The sequence below is a fragment of the Procambarus clarkii genome, chromosome 10 (assembly GCF_040958095.1).
Source record: "Procambarus clarkii isolate CNS0578487 chromosome 10, FALCON_Pclarkii_2.0, whole genome shotgun sequence".
In the NCBI taxonomy this organism is placed as follows: domain Eukaryota; kingdom Metazoa; phylum Arthropoda; class Malacostraca; order Decapoda; family Cambaridae; genus Procambarus; species Procambarus clarkii.
Window position 1 is genome coordinate 20982633 of NC_091159.1, and position 14326 is coordinate 20996958.

Genomic DNA, 14326 nt, shown 5'->3' on the forward strand with positions numbered 1-14326 from the left:
ACTCTAAAAATTACAAACTATCCTCAGACAACACACGACCATTCTGTTTAAATTCCTGAACATGCTAAGCACACTCATTTCACACATTCTTGTGTTATTTACATTTACAAAATCTTATTAATAAAATATAATCCCATTTTGAAACTTCCTAGAAAGAAGTAATATAACTTGTGAGCATCACACCAGAAATAAATCTGATGTTTCCACAGTCAGACAATCTATGAAAACATGCCTGCCATACAAATAAAGAGACCCAGTATATAGAACTTGCTCCCTAATGAATTAAAAATTGTCCAACCTATACTTTATTCAAAAGTAGAACAATGAAATAATTAAGTCCTTTGTAGTATCCCAATTTGTGATACTAATACTTTCAGTATCTTATACTAGACAAGTGGGTAGCACATTTCAATATGAAGATGCAAATTTATCAGTATAATACATTTTAAAGCTTTATGCCGAGGTAGTTATGAGAATTAAAATTGTTACAATGTACCTATAATTACACTTATTTGTTAGCCAACGGACCTGCCCGAACCCACTATGCATGGTAATAGCTTTGCAAAGTCTTAGTATACAACAGGTAGACATAGGGTACTACAGGTTTGAAAATGTGAGAGCATCACTAAAACAAGGCGTATCCATTACCTTTGTGTTTTTCCTCCACCAGATCACAAATGATCTTGTTGTCAAAGTAATGAACTTTTTCCCATTCTATTCCTTCTCTGTAGTATTCCTCCTGTTCACTCTTCAGAGTCAGCTCAATGAAAACTTGCTGTAGTTTTTCATTACAGTAGTTTATGCAGAACTGTTCAAACCTGAAAACATATGAAACATGCAAATTAAATTGAGAGTCTTTGCTCTCAAACTTTCATATATCACAATTTTGTGCACCGCTATATTTCCTGATCTTATTTTTTGAGGATAAATAATTTTAACGATATGGCTATTATATGCATGAAAATCATAATACAGTAGCGCAAAACTTTTTTATTGCAGAAAGACTCGCTGGCATAATCCTAGGGAACATTTTATACTATAAAAGTATTGTGTAAAGTATATATACCTCTCCCCAAAAATTAATTATGATTTATCAGTGCACACTTGCCAACATAACTGCACATAATAAATTAATTTATTACATGTACCTCCTTTGATGCGTGCAAATTTATTGAAAAATAGCATCTCAACCCCCCCCTCTTCCTAACAGTTTTTCTTCCAGAAGCAAGCCTCTGAAAATCAGTATACTAAAATATTTTGCACTCTTTAAATATTCTAGTATGAACATTTTCATAATCTAAAGAAATTCATATTAAACTATTATTCATACTAGATATTAAAATATTGTAATATGAATAAGCAGAAGTGAATAGATTGATACACTTCTATCAATTGAATGAAAGAATGAATGAATGAAATAGGTTGGAATGGAATAATAGATTGCACAATGCTACAAGGAGTATCCTCAGCACATGGTTGCTACAGTGGAGATTGGTGAGGTCACTGCAATATTGTGCAATGGTGATCACCATTGCCCTATCTGGCACACTCAGTGTGATCAGTGATCACACTGGGTGTCTCACAGGCATATAGGTGAGCATGCCGTCCCTGAGGGATTTTGGAGGATTTGCTATACCACAGCGTCACAATAAGATGTGACTGAGCGAGAGTACGAGAGTTGGGTGCCTAGGACTAATTGTGTGTGTGTGTGTGTGTGTGTGTTTAGATGGAGATCAGGCGAGATGACGTTTTGAGAGTATTGTGCAGTCAAGAGCAGAGCAGAGCTTGGGCTAGAGATGGCTCAACATAATTGACTAAAGTATCAAATGGTGAAAGTAATGACTAACCAAGGGTTCTGAGGGTACTGTAGGTTATAAGGATGTTAAAGGATATAAGGATGTTATAAGATAAGATATGGATTGTGTGTGGTCTGGGGTAGACCAGGAATGTGGTCCAAGAGCAAGCCGGCAAGTGTAGCCAGGGAAGGTTAATGAGACCATTTGAGAGCAATATGTGGAGAAGTTATGTAGAGTCTTTATAGTACTGCATATTTAATGCAAAATACTAAAAGTAATAAAGCTTCTGTTAATTTTCCTTTTGCATCCTACAAGGGTCACAAGAAGAATGGTATGTCTTATGACACTAGAAGGGATTGATATTATATAGGTCTAATATATGCTACTGAAATAAACTACATATCACATTACTGAAAACCATATATTCCCTCTCTCTACTATCCTCTTTATCACTTCTCTCGCAGTACATAATCTAAAACCATCCTCAATTGAAAGTTATTTCACAACACAATATACTTTGTACAAATTTACCTACCCATTCTTGTCAAAGATTTCAAAACCATAGATGTCAAGAATTCCAAGAAGAGTCTTCCTTCCAGATTCTGGGGTCTCAAGAGAATGATTCAATCTGATCACCAGCCAATTGAAGACTCTCTCGTACACTGATTTTGCGAGAGCATCTCTTGCATAAACAGCCTGAATAAATATTAAAATGTAGTACTTAAAAGGATCAGTAAATGCAAAACAAACTTCAGAAGCCTCTGCTGGCATAAATATTTATTTCAGTACAGTATCAATGAAGCAATACTTTGTAACTGTCACACTCGAAAGAATGTAGAATGAGGTGGATATTAACTTCAAATTACAGTACAGTATATTCAACAGTGCAGATATTTGAAATTAATAGCAACTTTTTATACAATTGAATGATTGTGCACCATACCTGCTCTGGATTTAGTGGGGAAGTGACAACATCTGTGCGCGCTTCAATGGTGCGGTGAGTTAGAGCCCTTAGAAGCTCATCCTCCTCACAACCTATCAACTAAAATTTCAAACCCTGAGCATTGCAAGGAAATATTCCTACAACTTCCAAAAACATAATTCTCAAAATTACTTCATACTAGTGTTCACACATTCATTTATATAAGAAAAAATATTAATGAAATGTAAAATATTTAACATGAAATATACATACATATATTTTTCCTTTTATCTTACCTTGCTGCAGTATTTGACAGGCGTTTCATCTTTCACCCTGGCAAGTCCATCATCATCTGCTCTAAACGTGACATTACCCAAGTGTAATATGGCTCCCACTACACTCCAAATGGCCTCCTGTTCATCAGTTGTAAAAGAGAGGATGTCCAAGGCATGGTCAACTGCTTCAAAGTCTGCTCGATCATTAACAGAATCTACGGTGCAGTTTTTGCCCTGAAAATAGTTACAAGTACTGTTAATTTATTTTCTTTGCATTGCCATGCAAGGTTCTAATTTACACCATAAGATAATTTCTTTTAAGTCTACTATTATAAAGAAGCATGCTATGGGCTATTTTCTATACCTTCACAAGCTTAAGACTCGGAAGTAAACCTTGAAAATTTATCTTAACTTCTGTAAGCAATTTAATAAAAATGAAACTAGTGTACTTTAAGAGGCACAGTGAGCTGTTATTACATGATTTTGTCCTTAAGAAAAACCGATTGATTTTATTCCAATACCTATTGCATTAACGAGGTCATAGCTGTCGGATTATAAAACAAAAATAAAAATTAATGACAGCTAAATGTAAGTCAGTCAGGCATCCAGGAATATCATAACATGCAGAGCAGTGGAGGGGTTAATCAATTTTGCAAATGTGTTATGATTCTCTGATAATGCATGTAATTATTTTCTGCAGTTCTAAGAGCATAATTTTTTTTGTAATTCAGTTATGAGAGCAAGTAATACTTTCCCTAATGCAGTACCATCCTAAAGAGCTTAGTTATACACTAGAACTGCTAGTTATATACTACAACAATTTACTGCTAATAGTAATGTAGAGGAATAAAATGGCTACCAATTCTATAAATACATAAGACTGATTATATATATATTTTTTGTGTTAAATTAACTTCTAAAACAGGAGCTTGTGATGCAACTGTCTTTAAAATCTATGTATATATTTAGGTCATTACCTGCTTTAGGTAGAAATATTCATTAGCATCCCTCTGCAGGTGGAGTTTCTCTAAAAGTTCATCAGGAGCACCAGCCAGAAGTTGGTAGAAAATGTGAAAATTACGCTCGCCATTCTCTTGGTGAACAACACGTGACTTCTCCAACAAGTAGTTCAGAATGTGGCCACCAACTGGGTCCCCCTGGTAAACAAATTAACACACTTATTGGTAAGTGACCTTTTTTAATTTATTTGCATCAAATAGGCTGTTTTCTGTACACATTTCTTTTACTTGGTTATGATAATGTGCACAATATACAGTATATTTTAGCACTTAAGTGCAAACTTTGGTTGAAAATGCAGTACTTTAAAAACCATAATGCTAGATACCAGCCTTATCAATCAACACTAATATAACTAAAGTTTCATACCACAGTGAAAACAGCAGTAGCTATGACTAAGGAATAATTAAACCTACCTTATTTTTCTTAATACCAGTAAGGAGAAAACAATTACAAATTATAAAAATAATTGAAGTATAAAATGTGCAGGTACAATTGCTGACAATGAACTGGGCAATACTTAATATTTTGTATAATCATTGGATTTTAATTAATACATGTACACTACATCTTGATTTAAACTAGGACCATTTGTCAGGTTAAGTTAAAGAAAAGCTAGGTTATGTCTGGAAGTGTAAATCCCTATATTGCCCGTAAGTCTATGACTTGTCTATGTAACTCTCACCCTAAAGTTGAACTCTATGTCCATGTATTTGCCGAAGCGAGAGGAGTTGTCATTCCTGTTGGTTTTGGCATTGCCGAAGGCTTCAAGCAGTGGGTTACTCTGTAGAAGGCGATCGCGCACACGGTCCATTTCTCTCCGGTGGAGTGATGTCGCTGCCAGGAACCTCAACACTTGCTTACTAGCTTCAGTTTTGCCCGCACCTGACTCGCCTATATTGAGACATTATAAAGGAACATTACATTTCTATGCCTGAGGGTAAGACACTACACTGTGGTGTGTATTTTTCAGTGAACATACTTTTGAGTTGACAATCTTAAGCTCTTAAGAATAAACACCCTTCAAAAGGTTAATAATAATAATAATAATAATAATAATAATAATAATAATAATAATAAAAGGGAGAGTGCACCTTTAATGACTACTTAATGCTCTGGTATTACCTTGTGGTGTAGTAATTAGAGTCTTCATGCACTTCTCTCGTAGCTCAATGATCTATTTGGCTGGAGGTCTGGAACATACCTGGAGAGGGTTCTGGGAGTGTTTCTACTCTCCAAACCTGGCATGGAGCCAGGCTCGAATTGTGGTAACTTGATCCAACAAGCTGTTGCTTGAAGGGACCTGCAGGTCCAGATATTCACTACAACCAGGTTGGTCTGGCACTGTTTGCATGAACCCATCTACCGGTAATTGCTTTTTGAAGAAGTCCACCTTTGTTCCGGCCCTGGCTGGGTGGGATGAACACAGCTCATGAAGAGATACTGGTGGGATGAACACAGCTCATGAAGAGATACTGTACAGCCAGGGAGGCCTGGTCGTAGACCGGGCCGCGGGGACGCTAAGCCCCGGAAGCACCTCAAGGTAGCCATCCTTCACCGATTGCCCCCTGAACACCTAGCAGTCACAGGGGACCTGGATGTAAACCAGTCAGGAGGATGATGTTTTAGCCTGGTCTCAGGCCGGGCTTGGAGCGTAAAAGAACTCCCAAAACTCTCTCCAGGTATGCTCCAGGTCATCAAGAAACCAACTACAGGAGTTTCAGTACCTGGTCTAATGTATAAAAAAAAAACTAACAATATCCAGCAAAAATGCAAATAATTTTAGAAAAAAATTGGTTTACAACATGATTCCCGAAAGTAAAAGTTATCAACTGAGAAATCATTTATCCATTTATTCATAGTAATACTCCTGCCATTTTGATGACTATTCAACACCTTCCCAGCGAACATAATAAATATTGCCAGAACAAAAGTGGTCTCAGAAAAAAATAATACATCCCTGCAAAAGTCCCAAACTAACCAGGCTGTAGTGTATACATGAGCATGTGGGTTGCTCCAAGTAACAGCCTGTTGAATCAAGTCCAAGTCAAGAACTGGGAGTAAAATATCCACCAAGACCCACTCCAGGTATCTCTCCAGGTACATCACAGGAAGAACAATGCCATTTAGGCAACCTATCCTCCAAAACAGATAATACTGTACTTACAGCAACTATTTGGCTGAATGTGCAACAATGGATTTGCAGCCAACAATGTTCATTTTTGGTACAAATAATTTTGTAGAGGGGGGAAACCAAAAGCCCAAACTTAAACATTCCAAAGCCTAGTATGGCACATTATATTATCCTTAAAATAGCATATATTTGGCCTAGGAGTGTTTGGACAGGTCAGGTTAGGTTCTTTTTTATATTTTCAATCATGTCATTAGGGTTAAATCAATAACAAACATTTCTGGGTCAGTCTCTTTCTGTATTGTACATTTGAGAAAGTAGTTGCTATGACAATCTTTGGACGACGAGATACATTTAGGATTAGACACCTGACTAAGTAATGACCAATGAACACTTGAAATGCATTAAAGCCACTCATAAATTTTCCTCCCAGGATAATCTGTTGCATCGAATTTGAATTTTTAACAATTTTATTAAATGTGGATGCATTTGTTTAGAGAGGATCCTACACCCGCACAGGGCCACCAGAGGGCAGGGGTCCTAGACCTGCACAGGGTGGAGAGAGTGCACGTACTTGGGGCAGGCTGTTTGGGATAGACCAAAGATAAAATGCTTTAAGAAATATTACCATTTATAGTGACAAGCGAAATATTTGGTGTGATTCCCTAGAGTTTTTAGCGACAATAAAGAATCATCAACATGAGGGAAGAACTGAAGTTTCCAACCATACTAGAGAGAATAATGCAAGTTAACACTACCTTCTGTCTTAAAGTCATGAGAGATCCTACATCTCCTGCATTGCTCAGAGACAAATTATTTAGTGCTGTTAACACTCTTTTGACTGGTGCCGACATACCAACTCACTCCTTTTATGATAATTGGCTGAGAAACAATACTTACAATCTCATTAAACTTAACATTCCTTTTAAGTGCAATCTACCAGTCTCTGATATTCCTCTTTATCTGTACCCCACCATTCAAGTATCATACACACCTGTCCCCAAGAAAGATAATGAGAATCTTGCTCTACTCAAAGCTGTCACTCTTGAAACAATTGCCTCCTCCATCGAGTCTAAGATCTCACGAGCACTGTGTCTACACCGACGGCTCAGTCCAGTCTTCTACTGGACGGACTGCAGCGGCATGTAGGTTTTATAGAAATAATATCTGCACAAAGTCTGTCAGTGTCAGGTTAAACAACTGGCTGACCTCCACACAAGCAGAACTAGCAGCATTACATTTAGCAACCAGTACATTAAAAAACATTGGAGGAGGAATAATATTCTGCGATTCAAAGTCTGCTCTTCAAGCAATCGAAAACTTCTCTTGGAAGATCGACAGCAAGAACCTAATACTCCCAATTATAAATGACCTAATTGATAAACAGAGTAAAGGGTCTCGAATCTCCTTTGTATGGATACCTTCACACATAAATATAACCCATCATAATGAGACAGACATTGCAGCCAAATTAGCGTGTAACAAGTTTGAAGTTGAATTAGATCTAGGTATCCCCATCTCTGCTGTCAAAACTGTATTGGTCCAAACATTCAGATCTGATAGGAAAGAACTTACTGACTCCCAACGACCTGAAAGTACTAGTATAAAAAGCTATGATTTGTTCAGATCTGAAACCTACATCTATGGACAGCACAAAACGTCCACTAGACTGTGCGACACAGTGGTTGCAAGGATCAGGTTGGGTTACCGTTACCTGTGGCAGGTGGCTGCAGGTGACGGGTCTCCCAATCCTGAGCACTCCAGTTGCAAACTCTGTGAGCAGGAACTACGGCATGATCTCCCGCACTACATCACTGAATGCCCAGTTATTAGACCTTTCAGACCAGTTGGCATGAGGTACCTGGAGCTTTGCAATTACTTTATTCACTCTCGTATTCTTGAAGATATCCTCACAGTATACCCAAAATTTGCCAGTGCAGGCTATTAAACACATGGCCCTGTATGACTAACCATCCTGCGAGATGGGGACTTGTATTACCACTGCTACCTTATTCAATCTTGTGTTGTTGATATCCTCAAAATGCATCCGGAGTCTGCCAGTGCAGACCGCCTATCACATGTCTCTGTATGACTAACCATCCTGTGTGATGGGGATTTTATAGCATCACCTAGTTAGCTTTTTTTTTGACACACTGTACTCCACTTCATATAGTCTAGGGTAGCTGCACTAATGCAGATGTACCTCATAACTTAATAAAAAAAAAAAAAAAAAAACCTCATACAGTTGCTTCAGAGAGAAGGGGTGGGGGACAAAGGGTGGGATAAGGAGGGGATGGGGACGAGAAGATGGGGATCAAGCCGGGGGAAGAGGGGAGAGAGACCCATGTCCAACCGGGTCAATGTAGATAGGTGGAAATGTGAGATTGGAGGGGGTGGGGGAAGGTGGATAATGGGGAGATAGCAGGGAAGAGGTGAGAGGAAGAGGTAGGAGGGGAGAAGGAAGATGGGGAAGATGAAAAGTAGAGGAGGGGGGGGGGGGGGGGGAAGAGGATCCCATGCACTACTGGGGTATCCCTCCTAGTACAAGAAAAAGGTGCCATACTAGAGGACATGATATACACCAACAAGAAGCAGTGTATACACCAACAAGGAGCCATTAGATAAGCAAGGTATACACCAACACCGAGCAGTGTATTCACCTACAAGGGGTCCACTAGAGGAGCAAGGTATACAGGTATACACCAACACAGCAGGGTATACACCTACAAGGGACCACTAGAGGAGCAGGGTATACACCTACAAGGGGCCATTAGAGGAGCAGGGTATACACGAACAATGAGCAGGATATACACCAACAAGGGGCCACTAGAGGAGCAATGTATACAACTACAAGGAGCAAGGTATACACCTACAAGGAGCAAGGTATACACCTACAAGGAGCAAGGTATACACCAACAAGGAGCAAGGTATACAACATGGAGCAAGGTATACACCAACAAGGAGCAAGGTATACAACATGGAGCAAGGTATACACCAACAAGGAGCAAGGTATACACCAACAAGGAGCAAGGTATACAACATGGAGCAAGGTATACACCAACAAGGAGCCACTAGAGGAGCAAGGTATACACCAACAAGGAGCCACTAGAGGAGCAAGGTATACACCAACATGGAGCAAGGTATACACCAACAAGGAGCCACTAGAGGAGCAAGGTACACACCAACAAGGAGCAAGGTATACACCAACAAGGAGCCACTAGAGGAGCAAGGTATACACCAACATGGAGCAAGGTATACACCAACATGGAGCAAGGTATACACCAACAAGGAGCCACTAGAGGAGCAAGGTACACACCAACAAGGAGCAAGGTATACACCAACAAGGAGCCACTAGAGGAGCAAGGTATACACCAACATGGAGCAAGGTATACACCAACATGGAGCAAGGTATACACCAACAAGGAGCAAGGTATACACCAACAAGGAGCAAGGTATACACCAAGGAGCAAGGTATACAACAAGGAGCAAGGTATACACCAACAAGGAGCCACAAGGGCTGCCCAGTAACAAACACAGTAGGAGGGTGTCCCATATCTGCCTCCAGCAGCACCCCCCCCCCCAAACACCTGGCTCCACGCCCTCGTCACCACGTCTGTACACAACATTATCTTCCTTACCTCTGGCTTACTCCTAACACGTTACAGTTGTGTACAGCTCCTCCCTAAATAAATATCACGGACACGCGCGCTTCTTAAATACAACCAGAAAAAATATTTATCAATTGTCAAAAACAAATTTGGGAGGTATAGAGTGCATAATAACTGATTAAACTAATTGGAGCGCTCACAACCCGGGAACTTAGTTAGAAGGCAGTCTACGGTAAGCCAGGAGCATGGGAGAACTACTTCATGGGGGAGGGATTGAAATAGACGCAGTGGGAGAAGGCAGAGTAACATTGCCTGCCTATACCCCCCAACCCCTCCCACTCTCTCTCAGTACTCGGTTCTAACAGTCTGATTTAACACCCCTTGTTGTTGTTTTAGATCCAGCTACTCGGAACTAAAAGTGCCAAGTAGCACGGGCTACCATGGTGAGCCCGTGGTGGACTTAACTGGCTCAGGAGCGGAACTGTAACTGTACCCCCCCTCCAACGTAGTTTTTATATAATCGTCTCTCCAGCAACACTTGCTGCAGGCACCACTCCTGTGCCAGGTTAAGTCCACTACGGGCTCACCATAGCCCGTGCTACTTGGAACTTGTTCCGAGTAGCTGAAACTATAACAACAACACTTGCTGGAGACAAAGTTGGTTTGCGGGCTATTCATTCCCATGCCACCTCTTGGGGTGACTTACTCTTCAACAGTCAACACTTCAGTTCAATAACACAGGCAGTGCTGAACATGCTGTCAAAAACTTGTTCACCAAATTTTCTGACTGGAATGACGTTATACTTTCTTATCCAGTGGTCACGTTCAATAAAAAAAAGTAGGAAACCAGTTAAACAGGAGCCAGCCATTATCACGGCAACAGCTTTATTAACATGCAGTAATTGGTTGCATTTGAATGCATTAATTTAGCCAAATATTCGACAAACAAAAATTAACGCCGCCATTAATTCAACCTGTATACAAATTCATTATCTTATGAAGAGTTTGATGGGGTATAAAATGAATATGAAAGCCTAGCCAGCTGGTGAGGAGGGTGCTTGCCTAGCCAGCTGATACAAGGAATGATGGCTTACCCAGCTGGTGCACCAAGTTGGAGGTGTCTTATAAACTTTTCCGGGAATGTTTGTGTTACATAATCCAGCGGATACAGCAAATGAGTGCTAGCCAAGCCAGCTGAGTTGGGGCGTGTTAGCCTAATCAGCTGGTACAATATTTACAAATTACTTCACCTAATTTATACAAAGTTACAAACGTCATAAATACAAAGATATTAGGGGGGGGGGGCATTTATTACGAAACCGGGCCATCACCGTCTACGCCTTAATGTACTCATGTATTTTACCCATTTGGTTTTAAATTAAATTAATTATTTTTTTCTACCAGTTTGACTACCACGGTTGTCAACGATAAAGGTCTAGAATTAAGAGGGTCTCTTCTCTGTTACCAGTTCTAACGATTGGAACTGTTTGCTTTTTTCCATATATCTGCTAAGTTTACAGTACACAAAGATGCCTGAAAAAAAATTGAATCGATATGTTTCTTTTAAATGAGCATTAATATTTTTCAACCAACATGTTAATAATGTAAATAATAATGTTAATAATTTAAATAATTTAAAAAGTGCCCATATCCTAACCTACCAGAGGACCCAAAACAAAAAAGGGACAGTACGTCACTTTCGCCAGCCGCTTCCATTTTCTAGTACGACAATTTTTGGCCTTATGTAATGCATACGAGCAAAAAGTAACGTTTTTTTTCAAGGAGGACAGGTTGGCGTCATCATGGCAGGGAACAAGAGCGTCTGGTGCAATCCGTCCTCTTAAAAATTACGTCGCTTTTCGCTCTTATGCGTTACATAAGGCCAAAAATTGTACTAGAAAATGGAAGCGTCTGACTTAAGTGACGTTCTGTCCCGTATTCTGTTTTGGGTCCTCTGGTAGGTTAGGAGAGGACACTTTACATTGACCGTTTTCTTTTCGTTGGGAAACCATAGGACGACTAGATGTACACAATCCATGGTGTGAAGGATAGATGAAATTGTCAGTGTAATAATCTACGTTGAGGTCTGATACAGATTTTTTGTGCCCTGTAATTCTTTTTGCGCTACCGCTCACAGGACGAGTATGGGGTGCACAATGAACTAACTGCCTCCGGCGGCAACAACCGAAAATCATATTACCCGAAATATATTTTATTACTTTTTCAAGCTTGATTTGGAATCAATGTTGAATGTTTAAACAATCTATTTAAAAAAAATAACGTGTATGTTCTGATTATAATCACGTAATAAAATGGGAAAGTTTGTCGCTTTTCAGCACTTTGAAAGTACTTGAGGGTTGGTTTGTGTGAGGAAGAGCGGGCGGCCCGAGAAGCCATGTGTGGTGATGGTGGCTGAGGAAGAAGAGGGGAAAGTGGATCGAAATAGCTAACCAGGAAGGGGATGCAACACAAGGGGAAGAAACTGTCTCGCACTTGGGAGCGACAGGCCATCATTCACCGTAGTGTTTCTTAAGGTTAAGGTGGTGTGGTGTAGGGGGGGGGGGAGTAGTATATAAATACCTTCCTTTTAAATATACAGAAATTGACAAACTTACCACAAATTTTTCAATGGGGAACGCTAAACAAACTCAGGCAAACAGCAGCAAGATACTTTTATTCAATAGTTATCAATGAAACAACACTAACTAACGAGAAGTAGCTAACTCCACTCCTACATACACCCACGTGCACACAAGCAAGAGGAACCTGGCATAAATGACCAAGACTCGTCTAAATTCCGTATTTATTCTAAAAGTAGGAAAGAATAATTTGTTTATAATTTTACTTGAAGGGGGGGAGGGGGGAATTTACAAGGCAGCGTCACATCCTGTGAACAAACATACCGTCATAGCAGCGTATATCTAGAGAGGAAGAAAGCCCCACTGTTTCTAAACATGTCACTTACACTTAAGCAAATACCAGGTACATCTAGTGAGCATTTGACAGCCCCCTGAACTTACCTTGAGGAGTGCAAAATATGGAAGTCATTGTATGACAACACCTACGTTATAAATAATTAATTCGTACTAAATGCGAGGTTTACGGCACTTCACATACTATACTTTAAATATGTAATAGTCCCTCAGTAATACTAGACTAATATTAATACAGTACCTCTGGTACTGTACACAAGGTACAGTATTTAATATCTGATCAGCTGTGATTTTATATAAAATCTCCATGGGTACTTTTAGGACATTCTTCCTACTATAATTTCTCCCTACCACCACCTAGAACATGATGGTTGTGATGTTATCGGTTATACTTGCTACGGGCTCACCATAGCCCGTGCTACTTGGAACTTTTTGTTCCAAGTAGCGAATCTTAAACAACAACAACAGCTATAGCTGCATTTAACCAGCGTATATATCCATCTATTTTTCTTCCATTTTTTCTGATTACTTTCTTGCAAATGGTGCTTCTTGATCTCTGATTTGTTGAATAGTCTCGAGATGTTGTATTCACTAATATAATCTTTGCTAATATGTCTGGGTAATGGTTTCATAACTCTTGGGTTCTGACTTTGTTCTTCTCTCTCTTTCCAGCCTGCGCCCCCCCCACTTCCCTACCCAAGACTTTGAAGAGCAGCTTAAGTCCAAAAATAGTCACTTAAGTCTCTCTCTCTCTCTGAAGCAACGGAAGCAATGAGTTGCTTCCGTTGTGCTTCTCTTAGTGCCGCAGACAATGATCGTAGCGAAAGATCGAAGAGGCATGATTCCCAATGTGTTTTTTTTTTTTTAATTTATTTTGAAAGCATCGTTCCTAATTAGTGTATGAACCTCCAACCCTCCTATTATTAGGAACATTAACAAAACCATCAGAGAATATTTGATATTAAATTTCCGCTTCATTATTAACTTTTTTTCAAGGAATAATAATTTTGTTTTGTGGGAATATGTTAAACTTCTTCGTTTGGCATTTAATTTACTTCAATGTTGTAGGCTTGTGGCACTTGTTCATAGGGAGTCTAGATCCCCAGTGTCGAGTCGCAGACTTGTTTAAGCATTTAACAGAAATAATCTAAGTTGCATATTGCTCGATCTTGCCACTTTGTACCGTTCTATTTCCTCCAGTGATTAGTACATAACTTAAATATTTTGTAAACGTATGTATACGAGGGATATCTTTGGCAGTCATGAAATACTCAGCAGTCGGTTCCCTGATAATCTTCAGTGTTTTAAATAGAAGGTTCTTATTTAGAACTAACAGGGTGATATTCACTAATTTTGCACACAGTGCAGGTTTGTTTTCATATTAGTAGAGGCTTCTGTGTACACAACTAGATTACTATAGCTAATGGACCGTATGTTTGTCGCGTACATAATGTTAAGTACGACAGTGGATGCCTCTTGTCTACATCACCATGCACTTCTCAAGTGTCCTGCCGGATATTGCATGAAGCCTGGTCAGAGACCGGGCCGCGGGGACCTTGACCCCCGGTAGACAAGGTAGGTCCTGGGGAGACCTGCATGTGCCTGCAAGTTGATCACGTTTCTCTTTCTATTCCTTGCAGGAGC

General features: G+C 39.6%; 1 protein-coding gene across 7 annotated transcripts in view; it reads right to left on the minus strand.

Moving 5' to 3' along the window:
* Myo61F (Myosin 61F) overlaps nt 1-14326 on the minus strand; it is a 123083-nt gene that overhangs the window by 17597 nt on the left and 91160 nt on the right. For all 7 annotated transcript variants that reach the window (XM_045727664.2, XM_069321688.1, XM_045727673.2 and 4 more), the window contains 6 exons: nt 4696-4904; nt 3971-4150; nt 3015-3227; nt 2740-2838; nt 2332-2492; nt 649-818 (listed from right to left, as the gene is read on the minus strand). In XM_045727664.2, the coding sequence (XP_045583620.1) occupies nt 649-818; nt 2332-2492; nt 2740-2838; nt 3015-3227; nt 3971-4150; nt 4696-4904 (1032 nt within the window). The remainder of the gene's footprint in view (nt 1-648; nt 819-2331; nt 2493-2739; nt 2839-3014; nt 3228-3970; nt 4151-4695; nt 4905-14326) is intronic.